We start from the raw sequence: 14,024 nt of genomic DNA on the forward strand, positions 1-14,024 counted from the left end.
TCAACGTAGTTATGTTATACTGTGAAGATTAATTTCAAATTTAAAAAGAGGGTAAACTTTACTTAATGAGATCAAATATGCAGAGCAACGATATCAAAGTAAATGTTCATATTGTGTATAAATCTGTTTGCTCAGGAAAGGGCTGCCTACCAATGCTGCTGTTAGTTTTCATCGTTTAATCCTCTCGCCAGACAAAGCATATTTTAGTCATGTTGCAGATGACACCACCGGCCCACATCTGAGTAAACAGCAAACACGGGGATGGGAGCAAGTGCTGCATGACAGCTGCACAAAATCTACCGGCAACAGGCCTCATCAAACACCAAACACCAGCATCATGTAGTGACTGTGGTCACAAAACTACAATTATACAAAGACAGATGCACAAGCTGTTATCCTCAACCAGACGCATAGATTTGCTCTGAAGACACACGCACACACAGCACTGTGTGAGTAAATACCACTCCGCTGGATTAGTAAACAGCCAGGTGTATACTCTGCAGACAGGCCTGACACACGGCAAACAGGGATGAAACAGCTCTGTATAACCAGTCTCCACACTGTTGTCATATTCAGGAGCTGTGGCCCTGCTGATACATACAGGATCACTGTGTTCACAACCAGCTATGCTCCTTCTTGTAACAGTCATCCATTATAACACCTCCAACTCACTGGCAGCAGCCATACAGCTCAGCTGGTTCCACATTATGTTCATGCTCTGAGCAGACCTAAAGTTGCAAGAATGTGATTCATGTGGTGCCATAAAAAATGCCTCTGATCCAAGCAAGGCTATTTTGCTAACCTGAATCTTTTGTTTTATTTCATTTGCCCGTGTTGTTAATGATTGATAAAAATGAAATCTACTTTTGCTGGAGTTGGGAGGCTTGAACCTTTTTCGTCTTCTAAAGGGGGGCGTGAAAGTAAAAGTTGCCACTGCCGTATCCTAATATAACATAAATGAAAATGTTGTTGTATGTAATTAATTTTGTGTCTTTAGTGGACCACGCTGCTGTTTGGTTGGCTATGTATTGTACTTAAGTTTATTGCAACTGTGTGTGTCATTTTGCCAAGTCAAACAATGTTAGTATATCTATCTTACCTAAGTATATCTTACCTTTGTCTTAAGATATTATTAACATCAATGGTACGGACATGTAGACATCCAGAGGGTAAAATCAATGAGATAATTTGCATAGATTTGGTTAATCAGTGAAATCAATGATGTCTATTCCTTGCATTGCAAAAATAATATGGTTCACTTACTGAAAATCTGAAGTGATAGGAATTTGTTCTGCTAGATTTTGATTACATTCATTTGATGACTTAAAATTAATTAATTCATGTTTACCATAACACTTGGCAAGTTAAGCCTATTTTATTATTATTAAATATTATTATTATTATGCTTTTATTAAAAATGATGATGTGTCCTTCTTCTACCCGCGTCCAGCAAACCTACATACTAATGTTATACTGTGTAAATCTCTAAAAAGATTTGCAGCTGGTGTGTAGTGTAGAATAAGATGCATAGATTTTGGTAGGTTCCTTTGGGTGATATCTTTGTAGTAGCTCTGCAACAATTAATCAATTAATTGTATTCTTGATCAATAAAAAATTAATATGCAAAAATTTGGTAAATCAACTAACTGCTGAGTTGCTGTTTTTTCTATGTTATGACTTCAACTTGGACTCTCAGAATTTTCTAACCTTAAAGCTACGTGATTAATTCATTAAAAGATTAACGAGAGATTATAAGTTGCAGTTTGGCTATGTTATTGCATAGCTTCTTTAAATATTTTCTTGTGCTGTACGAAGGTCATTGCCCATTTTTGTCCAATGCTATTAACATGGATGTATGCATTGGTGTATAGATGATGATGCTTCTTCTGTCATTTTACATCAATGATAGTAGTCAAAGCAATGATTTTGAAACATGCCTGTGAAACAGATAGCGGTTTGGTGTTTGTCAGGAAGGGAATAGTGCACTGTGTTGTATGTTTTAAGGAGGTGGCACAGGAACATGTGACACCTGTATTAACAGAAGAAGGAATCTAAAGAATGAGCATCTACCTGAAATACAGCCTCATGGCTGCTTCAGGCTGCTGTTTGTGTTTTTAAACCCTCAGTGAGGGTCATCAGGGAAAGAGGTTTAACAGAGGACTGCAGTAATGATCCTTCTATAGCTCTTACCTCTGTCTTCTTTCTTTAATGTGGAAAATCAATCACCACTACTAATCTCTCTCTCTGTCCCTCTCCTCTTTGGCTTATTCCAGTCATGCCCTTGTAATTTTCCCTGTGAAGCAATGTTTCATATGGTTTAATATAACCTCACACATTTGATCAAACACATTTGCACAACACAGCTGCCTGCATTCATTTCACTTGCAAGACTCAAAAAAAGATGTCTAAAAGTGTGATCATGTACTTTGTGTTCATCGTGAAAAAAGTTTTTCTACAGTGATTATAACACCCATACTGGATAATTATGAATTATGAATCACGTAATTATGAGGAAAAACGTTCACAATTACAGTGTAAGAAAAAAAGTATGTGATTATAACAGTTTGAGAAGACAGAAACATGATGATAATTCCTGATTTAATTTTGATCTTAACTGCTTGGTTTGACGCACGTAGAGGTATTGATGTTACTGAGTAATGTAAATGACATTATGACTAATATGTCAAGACTGCACACAGGCACCTTTAGTCAGTGGAATTGTTCAAGCACAAACACACAAAAAGCACTTGGACCCCACCTATCTTATTATGAAATCAACAGCAGCATTTGTTGCTGAAACTATTAGCAAATGAATCAACTGGTGGATTAACAGAGAGTTAAAAAAAGTTATTAGTTAGTTATTTAGTTATTAAAACTATTTTGACAACTGATTGATCATTTAAGTGATTTGGACAGTTGGTCTGACAAAACAAGCTTCTTTAATACATAACCTTGGACTATGTGATGGGGATATTTTCCCCATGTTTTGACATTTTGTAGAAAAAAATGATTAATTGTGAAAATTATCCGCAGATTAATTGCAAATGAAAATAATGCAGCCCTAGTTTGATTGTTGGTAATGTAAGTGAAAATTGTATAATCATAATAAAAGTGATAATACATGTAATGTAAGTCCTTACATTGTTGCTTTAAGGTTGGGTCATAAATTCAACTCATTAAAGAAAGACTCAATGTGTGCTGTAAACAAATAATCTGGTGTGTCTTCCAGTTGCATTGCCAACCAGGGCTGCTGACGTCTAATGTCCCGTTCCACTTTTTTCTGATTATGACTTATGTGCAGTGGTTGACCATGTCCTTGAGAAAACAGGGATTTTTTTTGTTGTGCCACCACGATTATAGTTGAGGTCGACCCAGATTAAGATGTGGCTTTGGACGGACGGCAGGATTAGACTCTGTCGTTACGCATAGGTTGTATGTTAATAAACAAGTACTGTATTCTGAGAGAGTAAGCAGTTGGAGAAACATCCCTATGTGACATGTTGCTTTCAATCAACACAGATACATCTTTGTCTTTTATGAGCAATAGCACCTTATAGGATGCCACCTTGAAACATAAAATACTGTACATTCACATGCAAGCAGGTAACATTTGCATATGTTTGTGAGTACATGACTGCAGTGTGTACAAATAGCTGGTCACATGACTGGGTTACTTGAATGCAAAAGGCAAATACGAGTCAATTTGATCCTGACTGTGATTGCTGCCTTCAAAGTAGTCAAATCTTTCAGTAAAGACCATGTTAGTTTTCTAGAGAATAGGGTCTTAGTCTTCCCTCCTTGTATGCAGGCAGAGGAGATGTTTAATTTTTGAAGCTGTGATTTGTTACACGCGGCTGCACAGATTGTAGGTGAGGGGGTATTTAGCCTGCTGCTTTTCAGCTGTCACTCCTTTGGAATCCACTTTCATATCTTTACCATTGGTGAACACCTTTATTTTTCAGTACTAGTGTTGCTAAAACATGCTTAAATGTCTGCTGGGAGAGACTAACGCTCTTCAGCATCAGCATTCAAATGCTGATTGACATGCTTTATTGTTAACTCAAAGCCTGACTTTGACGCTGACTGCAAAGCTTCCTTTATAGTCGAAGGATGCCTTTTTTCAGGCATAACACCATTTAAAGATCTTACATAATAATGCAAATGATTTCAATTTCATACATGAACTCTCCATTTACTGCCGTTCTCTTTTGTGCACATGACCGTGTGTCTCATGACACATAATGAGCTCAGTCAGTTTCATCTCAGTTATCATCTACATGTCCATTGCTCACTATAATCTTGCAAAATGACTTCCAATTTTGTCCAAGGAAGATAAATGGGGGGCAATGATATAAGACATAGTCTATACACATTACAATTTTCAAAACCCTAAAGTGCACAAAAATGTTTACAATTGATGAAAATCCTTGCTGCACATACAGCAGTTAATGTATTCTTAATACATTTTTTATGTTACTAATTTTACTCATGTCTCTTCCAATGATGTCAATTTAATCTGCCTCTCCTCCTCAGCTCCTTCTTCTGGCTTACATCCTCCATATCACTGTGTAAAGTCTGGTGCACACTAGGATTTTTAAATCCTGACATGGGTTACCACAGACATAACGACAGCTATAGCCTATGTCTAATATTTTAATTGTTAGAACACACACCTGTCAAGACGCAGGACCACACACTTGCTGTTTACTGAATCATTTCAGAGTGGCAATTCCAGGAACTTGAAATCTCACAGAAACTTGAGTGATCAAATGTGACTGTCGTCGCACTTGTGTGTGCTATGTTTTGCACTGAAAAACTAAAATAAAGACTGTGGACAAAGTTGTAGCTGAGAAGACAGAGTCAGCACCACAACATCCAGTTGGTGACCCTTCCAGTCAGCTTGCTCTCATTTGCTATTGCGGGTTTCTGCTCAGTATTCCATCGCTGTTCCTTTGATATTTGATATTTGAAATTGGGGATACTCCGATCCAGTCAATATCATTAAGATTATCTTTAGATTATCTGTCTGTAAACCCCTCACACTACAGGATTATTTGGGGAGATAATCTTTTCAGACCATCCTCGAAATTTGAACATTCCCACGATTGTTAGAAGGGGCAACCCAAAATCTGCTCTCCAATTAGGTAAGGGGCTAGCATTATCTGTCCTATATCGATAAGTTCAAATGCAATAGCTACTGAAATTATTGTCATATAATATATTGTCATCTACTGAACAAACAAATGTATAGAGAGTCATCAGGTCATGAAAGATTAAATAATTATGTTCATGTATGAGTATTGTGCCATACTGTTTTTCTTGCCTATCATTCAGCCCCAGTATGTAAACATCTTTTTCAGCTATGCCAAAGATCTTTTTAAATGTTTCCCTAAATTGATGCACAATAACACTCCAGTGGCCTAATGATAACTTAAACAGTAAGTTTTATTTAATAAATGTATATTGTATTTATATGCTACTCTTATACCATTTTCTTGGCGAAACACTGTTACTAGTTCTTCTTGCCTTTACCTACAGAAATGGCAAATTGGAGGAGTTGATGCGTACATCCCCATAAACGCTATCCTTATTAGGTATAGACAAGTGTGTTCAAAATACAGACTTGTTTTGCATTCATTACAAGGCAATTATTATGGTTCAAAAGTAAGAACATTACAGAAAACCTAGTCCACCTAAATCCAATTCACAATGGGACACCAAAAATTCTTTGCCAGGCTCAGCACTAAACACCAAACTTCACTGATTTGCATTTCAGTCTATTCACATTCATATCACAAACCCTTCTGCACAATTCACAGCTCCTCTCCCACAGCCTATCAACGGCATACTGTCTAGTATTAAAAAGCTGAGCCAAGAGGCACTCTATTAAGTTAGACTTCTGGCGGATGAGTTGATTGGGTCAGATTATCTCCGGGGCATCACACTTTCCAATTGAAAAAATCCTAAACCCAGGGGATTATTAAGACCTGAAATACACATTCATTGGGATCTTTAAAAAGCATTTGGGTTTGATTAATCGGATTGAATTTTTTTGCAGGTTGGCTGCTAATGTTTGATTCTGTTTGACTGCATGAAAGCTCCCATTTAAGATTGAAATCTGCATTCAAAGATTTCTGATCTTTTTTAGATTTTTTTCTCAGTTGTGTTCTTTACATAACAAGACCAAAAGTCTACAGCCACACTAATGACTTTGAGAGCTAATGGTTTATGACAGCGTGCTCTGAGTGACAGTGCTAACATGCTGATGTTTAGCAGGTGTCTACACAATCTTAGTTTAGCATTCTAATATTTACTAATTAGCTCTAAACAAAAAGTCCAGCTGAGGCTGATTAGTTTTGCAGGTCATAAGCTAAACCATTGGACCTTTTTTGGACCAGTCAGAGATCACAAAAGTGATTACAATTCATCCTGACATAAATGTCTGTACTGTATTTGTATTTAATTCAAAACCACAAATGTGAACTTCATAATGGCACTAGAGGAAAAATCAGAGGATCCCTAAAGTCATTAGGATTCATCTGGAAACAGTGAATGTGTGCAAAATGTTGTGCCAATCCATCCGCTATATGTCGAGATGTTTCACTGAGTAAGTGAAAACTTTAAACTGCTGCTGGCGCAACAGAAGTCAGGGATTCACTAAAGTCAGTAGGCTTCATCCTCTGGGGACCACGAATATCTGTACAAAATTGAATGAAAATCCATCAAATAGGTTTTTGATATATTTCAGTCAGGACTAATGTTGTGATCTGATGAAAAATGTCACATAATGTCTATCTAAATTAAAAAATTCCAGGAAACATAAAATTACTCCGGGACAATAATGCCATCATTCCATAAATTACACTAATACAATTTGTATCTGTAAATAACCTCACTCATTTAATTACAACATATTTAGGGAGCTGATCAATAGTGTATGTATCAAGACAATTGGGCTTGCATGCAAACACACACCACCAGCTAAAAATGCATATACACTCAACCAACATTTGAACAGCAGCAGCCTCCATGTGAAGACATCTTTTAGACTGAATTAGAAAATATTTCCCTCGTCCCTCAAAGGGAAACTACTGCCGTATTGTGTTACCCTTTCACAAGGTTACAGCAATACAGTTCAAGAAGCAGCAGTGGAGCTTGCATGCTCTGCAGCCTGGCCTGTTTCTCTGCGATAGTCCATCACTGCTGTTTGTGTGCCAGAGCTTCTAACAACGGATTATCATGGAGCTGCTCCACATGTTTTGCCTTTTTTTATTACAGAAATTTGTTACATCATATTTCTGTGACTAATCTATAATAGCCAACATTGTGCTACATATTAGATTCTTTAGCCAACACTGTTAGGAATTTCCTTAACAAATGATAATTTGTGGACATCTGATGAGCCCAACATTCAAGGGAGGTTCATGGAGGAGAGGACATCTTCCGAGGACATATTGGGCCAATGCTGAATATTCTTTCTTCAATCAAGTGTACACACAAGACATATAGTTAAATGATGACTACTGTACACTGCCATGACACCATAAATGCACATAACAGCCAGAAAGTAATAAACTTAACATTCCAGTGCTCTGTGTTGTTAAATGTTTGCGTAATTAATTATCTTCTGTCAGTGTCATTCAAATCAAACCAATTACATGTGTTTAAAAAAGACTATAATGTTGTCACAGGGTATATAATTTCTCTGAAGGGATTGGTTTAAGCCAAAGGATGCAAATTTGGACCAAATCAAAGTCTAGAGGCAGACTGTGGGCAGACAGACACACTTCATTGGTCTGACAGCAGGCATTGGATTGTCAAGATATTCACCCACAGTAGACGATTGTGGCTGCCTAAGCTACCAGATATGAAAGTGCATCACAAAGCATGCATTAGACAATCTGTACTCTGAAACAAACAAATACATGGAAACACTGTGCTTAATGCCTCCCACATGAACTTGCACATGAGTCAGCATAAAAAAAAAAATCAGACCATATGGCTCAAACTGTGTCCAAAAGGAAGACGAATTGTCTGCAGGTTAAACAAAAACAACTCACATGAGCAATTTCCATAGTGTTGTTTACAGTGTTTCCTCACATGAGTGATACATGATCAGCCGTAGATTAACTGAGCTGAATGAATCTTCAGCAGGTACACAGACCACACTGAATGAACCTTCTGCTCTACAAGAAACTGCTACTACAGTCTCATTGTACCATGTGATGAGCAATGTTTTCACAGTATATAAGTAGCCCTGCACAAAACGTGCAGATCACGCTGTATCATCTATAATTTGCCCCTTCATTTACAAATGATTATTGTTACAGCGTTGGAGTACAAATGGCAGATGGTCTATTTCTGGTGGGACAGATACATGCACAAATCAGGGGCAATAAACTGGGGCTATTGGCCTGACTTAACAATCAATTCAACCTTCCTTTAGTACAGCAGGGCCTGTGCACTGTGACTTTGACAGTAAGGACACCATGACCCAAAACTGGCTTCAACATCAATGGAGCATCACAGCAGCAACATTAGACCAGGATGAGGGCCTTATTCCTTACAGTATAGCCTAACTTATATAAATCTCATTAAATCGACCTCCTGTAGAAAATATTGGAAAACATGTGGAAAATGTGTGGACATAGAAAAAAATGTAATGCAATTAATTTACTGTAACCCCTCCAGAGGAGCCAAGCTCGTCTGCAGAGGAGAAAGGCTATTAAGCAATCCTCCTCAAGAGGTCTGTGCCTAAAAGTCACCTTGGGGGGGCAAATTGATGGGATAAGTGATGGCGCAAACGGGTTGGAATTGGGTATCCGCCAGGAAGTCAGCACATAGAGCCACATATAGCTGCATGTCTAGTGGAAAAGCAGGACTTCGGTATGATGTAGGCCACCAAGGACAATGTCTGTTTTAAATTGCCATCTACTATCTCTTGAACGCCCTTTCAGTTAATGGGCTTGCTGGGACTGATCTCACTTGTGAGCGTGTGTATGGAGGAACATGGACTGCACTCTGTCTGCAGCTCTGCAGTGCCATGTGTCCTTTCACTATCTGGAGCTCGAAGCGCTTTTTTGTGCTCCTGTCATGCTCCGAGGATTTCAACATTTTGCGTCAAAAACAAACAAACAGGGGTCTCACTGGGAGTGTGTTGTATCCGTGCGCTATCTGATAGGCCTAGTGGCCAAAACCCCTCTGTGCTCCACCTTATGTAGGTCATCAATGACAACATCTGCGATGTGAAAGGAGGCATTTCGTCAGCATGTGGTTATTAATTATGCCTTTGCACCGAGCACCCCTTACCTTCTGCTGTCGCCTTGCCATATCTGTGGGCTGTTTTGCGTTGAATGGGTAAGCGACGCATCGCATCACAAAAACATACAACTGCAGCTTCTTTTTACGCTCTTCCTCGTCCCTCTGCAGCTTCTCTAGATCCTCTTTCTCCTCGCTGGCGGCTGACGGACTCGGGCTGGTCGGACGGGCACTGCTGCGGCTGCTGCTGGGCGCTAGTCCACCCGAGCTCTCGCTGGTCCTGCTTGGAGAGATACGGGATCCGGCCTGAGGTGCCATCGCCTCTTTGCTTTCCTCCTCCACTATCCCATCAGATTCCTCCTCGCTGGACGACGGATCTAACATCTTGCTCTAGAGGTGATGCGTCCCTACAGATATCCTAACCTACTCAAGGACGGGGTTTTTGGTTATATCCCCCGGTGATGGTTGTGCCGTTGTCTTATCCGTGCCTAGATTTCATGTAGAATATGCCCGAAGTCAAGACAGGGATAGGCCCTGGTTGTACTCGCTCGCTGAGAGATGTCAGCAGTACGAGTGGTGCTGGAGGAGGTTTAGTCTGCCCCACACTGAGCTTTCTCCGCCTGCGCCGAGAACTCGTCGATGCTTACGTATTTTCTGTGTTTTATTGGCCAGTCACTGCTGCGGATGTGAGAGGGGGAGGTGAGAAGGGAGCGGAGGGGAGGGGCAGGGGGAGGGTATAGTGCACGGATGAGGGGAAGGAGAGCTCCTTTTTTTTCGGTGAAAGCGGGCGATGGCCTCTCCCTGCCTGCCAGGCGGGGCGGCAGGCGTGGGGAGCTGGCCGTGGTCCTGAACCGAGAATCAGAGCAGAGTGAAGGATGCGCCTTTACTCGTCCTTTATCTCATCACAACGTTCTGCAGTGGTACACCTAAGATGGCTGCCACGGGACTTCTCTGATATTGTCACTGAAATGGGGAACATTATTCAGTTTATGGGCTGTGCGCGGGATGCAGATTAGGTGGTGTAAAATGTTGAGAACGGCTCCTGAGCTGTGTGTTGCTGAAGGGTGGGGTAGCCATAAACACCCTACTGCTCGCTCTCTGTCTGTTGGCTCCTGGTCGAGAAATTGATTGTTGCAGCATGTGCTGGTATCTCTCTTGTCAGGAAACTGCATAATGCTGCAGTCACACGAGCTTTTTATCTCCTAAATGGATATGTTTTATTCCATCCTAATAGAAATCTGCAACTTACTTGCCAAATACAAATGTCCAACATACAGTGTTGATCTTTAATATGATATACCATTTTAAAGCAAAGCCTGTGACTTGGTTGGACTATGTGATATGGTATATTAAAATATGGATTATATAACAGTGTTGCCCCGCGACCCTGTATGCAGGATAAGCGGTTGACGATGGATGGATGGATGGATAACAGTGTTGTAATACTTTATGATATCAAAGTGTGATTTGCTATCCACCGTGTAATAACATGCCCACACAACCTTTTATATTCTTCAAGTGCAGCCTGCATATAAAAGAAAGTACCTCAAAACCAAACGCTACAATACTACAAAGTGCAAAACCTCATTTACAGGATGTGTGGTTTGCAGTACTCAGTTTGGATATCTGTTTGTGAGGACAATAACTGTCACTCTCAAACCTGAAATCTTCAAAATGTAAAACACAATAAATAACAAGATCTAAAATGAAGCTATAGGTCCTGATGTCTTGTTATGGAATTATACTAAATTTGCTGACTAAAAACATTGAGGTGGCAGATTAAAATGGTAGCCTATAACACAACATGAAATGCAAGAAAAGACTACTTTGATTCTGATTTGTTGATTCAAAGACAGCAGCTCTTTTTGACTGTGAAAGCTACTTTCTGACTTTTAATCAGGGGCCACACTGACCTAATTAATTACTATTTGAATTAAGAGAGACAGTGCCACAGACTTTCACTGATGTGGAGCACATGAATCAGGAGGACATGTTCTTCTTCTTCTTCTTCTTCTTCTTATTATTATTATTATTATTGTTGTTGTTGTTGTTGTTGTTGTTGTTGTTGTGTAGGCAGAGATACATTTTAGAACATCTCTATCTAATAATGCCCCACTGTTACACCTAGTAATCCATTGCTCATAATAAAACTAAACCACACATTATATCTCCCCCTGCTGATGAGAGTGTGAGCTTGTCTGACCACTTAGTCCCCTGACTTGATTTATCTTAACTGGTATCTCCTTCCATTTACTTCTATTGTGGTTCTCAACCCTTGTGACCTGTCAGAATTTAGCAATGTCTGCATGTGACTCTTTGTCACAGGTTGCATATGTCTTTGAGCTGGGAGCTGTTCTACCAAAAGGTGCTGTTCTCTTTTCATATTGTTATATTTGAATAAGTTCTAGAGGTAAAAAAAAATTAAAATAAAAAACATCCAGTAATTAAGAAATTAACATAATTTGTGTAACAGAGACAGGCTCTTTAAATTATTTTCTATAGTTTTAATTATTGATTTATCTTGAGTCCCTGCAGGTTGGGGACATTTGCTCTATTATCATTTTACATACTGAACTGCCTGCAATTATACATACAGGGGAGAACAATTTGCTACTGACTGGCAATGGTTTCTCAACTTGGTAACAAAATCCATTGTGAGTTAGAAAAGCAGAGGCGTAAATAATAAAATGAATGATGATTTAAATCCATTTTGCTGCTTTGGTTTCAGGTTTATGGTATTGTGTTTGCTGGCTAACCCTCAATGTCATGGTTTACTGCATGGCTGGATTAACCTGTTAGGGGGCCCCAGGGCAAAAATGTGTTTTTGGGCCCTTATTGACCTCATATCTTAAAAGTTGATTTTGACACAGTGCCCATCAGTGATTGGATCAAACTTTTAAAAATGCTGTCCTTCGTAATTGACCCTTTGCTAAGCCCTGCCCCCCTTAGTTAGTGTTGCTAAGTCCGACAAACTGTCCTTGCTGCCACTGTCTATTACTGCACTCAGCCAGTTTTGCAGTTACACTATACATTTGAAGGTTGTATTCAGGCTGTCAAACAGACGTGAAAAAAAATTAAAGATAGAAGCTAAAGCCTACCAATCACACAGTACTGTTACAAGTGAACCTCCACATCCCCGACGATTGAGAAAAAAGACAACGATATGAAGGATCACAGGATGTACAGCTGGATAGGCCTCTCTTCATTATTACAATCATTAAAAAGCAGAACAGTAGAGCTTTATTACGTTACATTCAGTAGGAAGTTAGCTAGCGTTAGCTAATTAACATTACATTAGGAACAATCCACAGCTGACATTTATCTGGATTTATTTTAGGGTTTGGAAAGAGAATAAATCGTACTTCTCATTTCAACCTCTCTGGGTAGCTGCTGTAATTATTGCAAGTGCCTCTAGAACAGCGTTTGATCACATCTTAGAAAAATACAGCCAAAAAATCTAGAAAACGACTTTTTTTGCATTAGAGTCAATGGAGCGCAGCCATGAAAGTGTCAGACCTCAGTTAGAGCGAGTTCTATACTGCGCTGTGATTGGCCAGCTGTATATTGGGGGGGGGGGGGGGGGGGGGGGGGCTTAAAGAAGGGTCAGTTATCCTGGTGGAAAAAATTTCAGATTTTCTATTTCAGGTTTTGCGGCAAGGGTAGGGTAATTTTCCCTTCCCCTGCTGCTCATGTCACCTGTCTGACCCTGCATTGTGTTCAGCCCCCCCATCATAGTACTTACAGTACCTGCACACCCATGAAAGCCTTAATACTGTGAACTCAGCATGCCAAGAGGATGAGCGGGCTTGCCTATACTACACCTCTGAGATTAAATTGAATCTGACAGCTGGACTGACTAGCTGCTACTACAGATGTGCCGTACTTGTCTGGCCAGCAAATTCCCCGCAGATAACCATGCTTTCAAGGACTCCTCATCTCCAGTTTCGCTTTAGTGGATTTCCTGTTGCACCGATTTGGCATTTAATAGCCCTTCTGTAGTTTTTCCTCACACAGCTTGGCCTTGCAGATTCTCAGCATGAGGTTTGCCTTTGTTCCCTGTGGTTCTTAGCTTGTTAGGCTCTCAACAGCCTACTGCCAATTTCTAATGGGTGAGCCAGCTAGAAGAGCGACACCCCTCAGTCTTCTCCAGAGATCCTTCGTACCAACCTCAGCAACAGAACTCTCCAAACCTTTTAAACATTAATAATTGACTGATGTTCTCTGCCCCGCTCCTCTACTCCAGCTAGAGTGTGTACACATTAAATGTTGATGTTTTCAGTGTGGTGCAACACAAAGGCCAGAGTGGAAAAAATTACATTATAAATTTTGTCACAAAACAACAGCTGGAATTTAGTTTTTTCTATTTTGTTTTAAGATGAAAGTTTAAGCCTTCATTTTATGGCGAATTTCCATTGTCAGTTCATGAAATGTATTAAATAATCTAACCACAACATATCTGTTTGAGAGCTTTTGATCATATCACACAATCTTCCTCCCCAGTTGAGGTTCAATCCTGAAGATGAAGATGAAGATTATGTATGTTTGAAGGCTCCAGAACAGCTGCCAAATAGACCTTTTCGGGAGATAGTTTCCAAGGCCTAGAATGAATTTCGTACCTTAGCTTTACTTGTAGCTCTGTTTTGGTCTCCTCCAACTTCTGAGGGAAATATCTGGCTCTTTAGCTGCTAAATGCTCCACTACGTTGTCTGTCTGCTGTCTGGTGCTGGGCAGAGACTAGAGCGGTGAGAGTGAACTGAACAGTAAAC

The 14,024-nt window shown here is 39.8% G+C and overlaps 1 protein-coding gene across 13 annotated transcripts in view; it reads right to left on the reverse strand.

The window, feature by feature from the left end:
• The window catches only part of cadpsb (Ca2+-dependent activator protein for secretion b), a 67,298-nt gene extending 57,425 nt beyond the window's left edge, over positions 1–9,873 (reverse strand). For all 13 annotated transcript variants that reach the window (XM_038697824.1, XM_038697819.1, XM_038697816.1 and 10 more), the window contains exon 1: positions 9,310–9,873. In XM_038697824.1, coding sequence (XP_038553752.1) covers positions 9,310–9,642 — 333 coding nt within the window. In that variant the 5' untranslated portion in view covers positions 9,643–9,873. The remainder of the gene's footprint in view (positions 1–9,309) is intronic.
• Between the last annotated feature and the right edge of the window lie 4,151 nt (positions 9,874–14,024).

Source organism: Micropterus salmoides, unplaced genomic scaffold (assembly GCF_014851395.1).
Source record: "Micropterus salmoides isolate LMB-PRFRI ecotype aquatic unplaced genomic scaffold, ASM1485139v1 Ms_hic_scaffold_4, whole genome shotgun sequence".
Classification (NCBI taxonomy): Eukaryota; Metazoa; Chordata; class Actinopteri; order Centrarchiformes; family Centrarchidae; genus Micropterus; species Micropterus salmoides.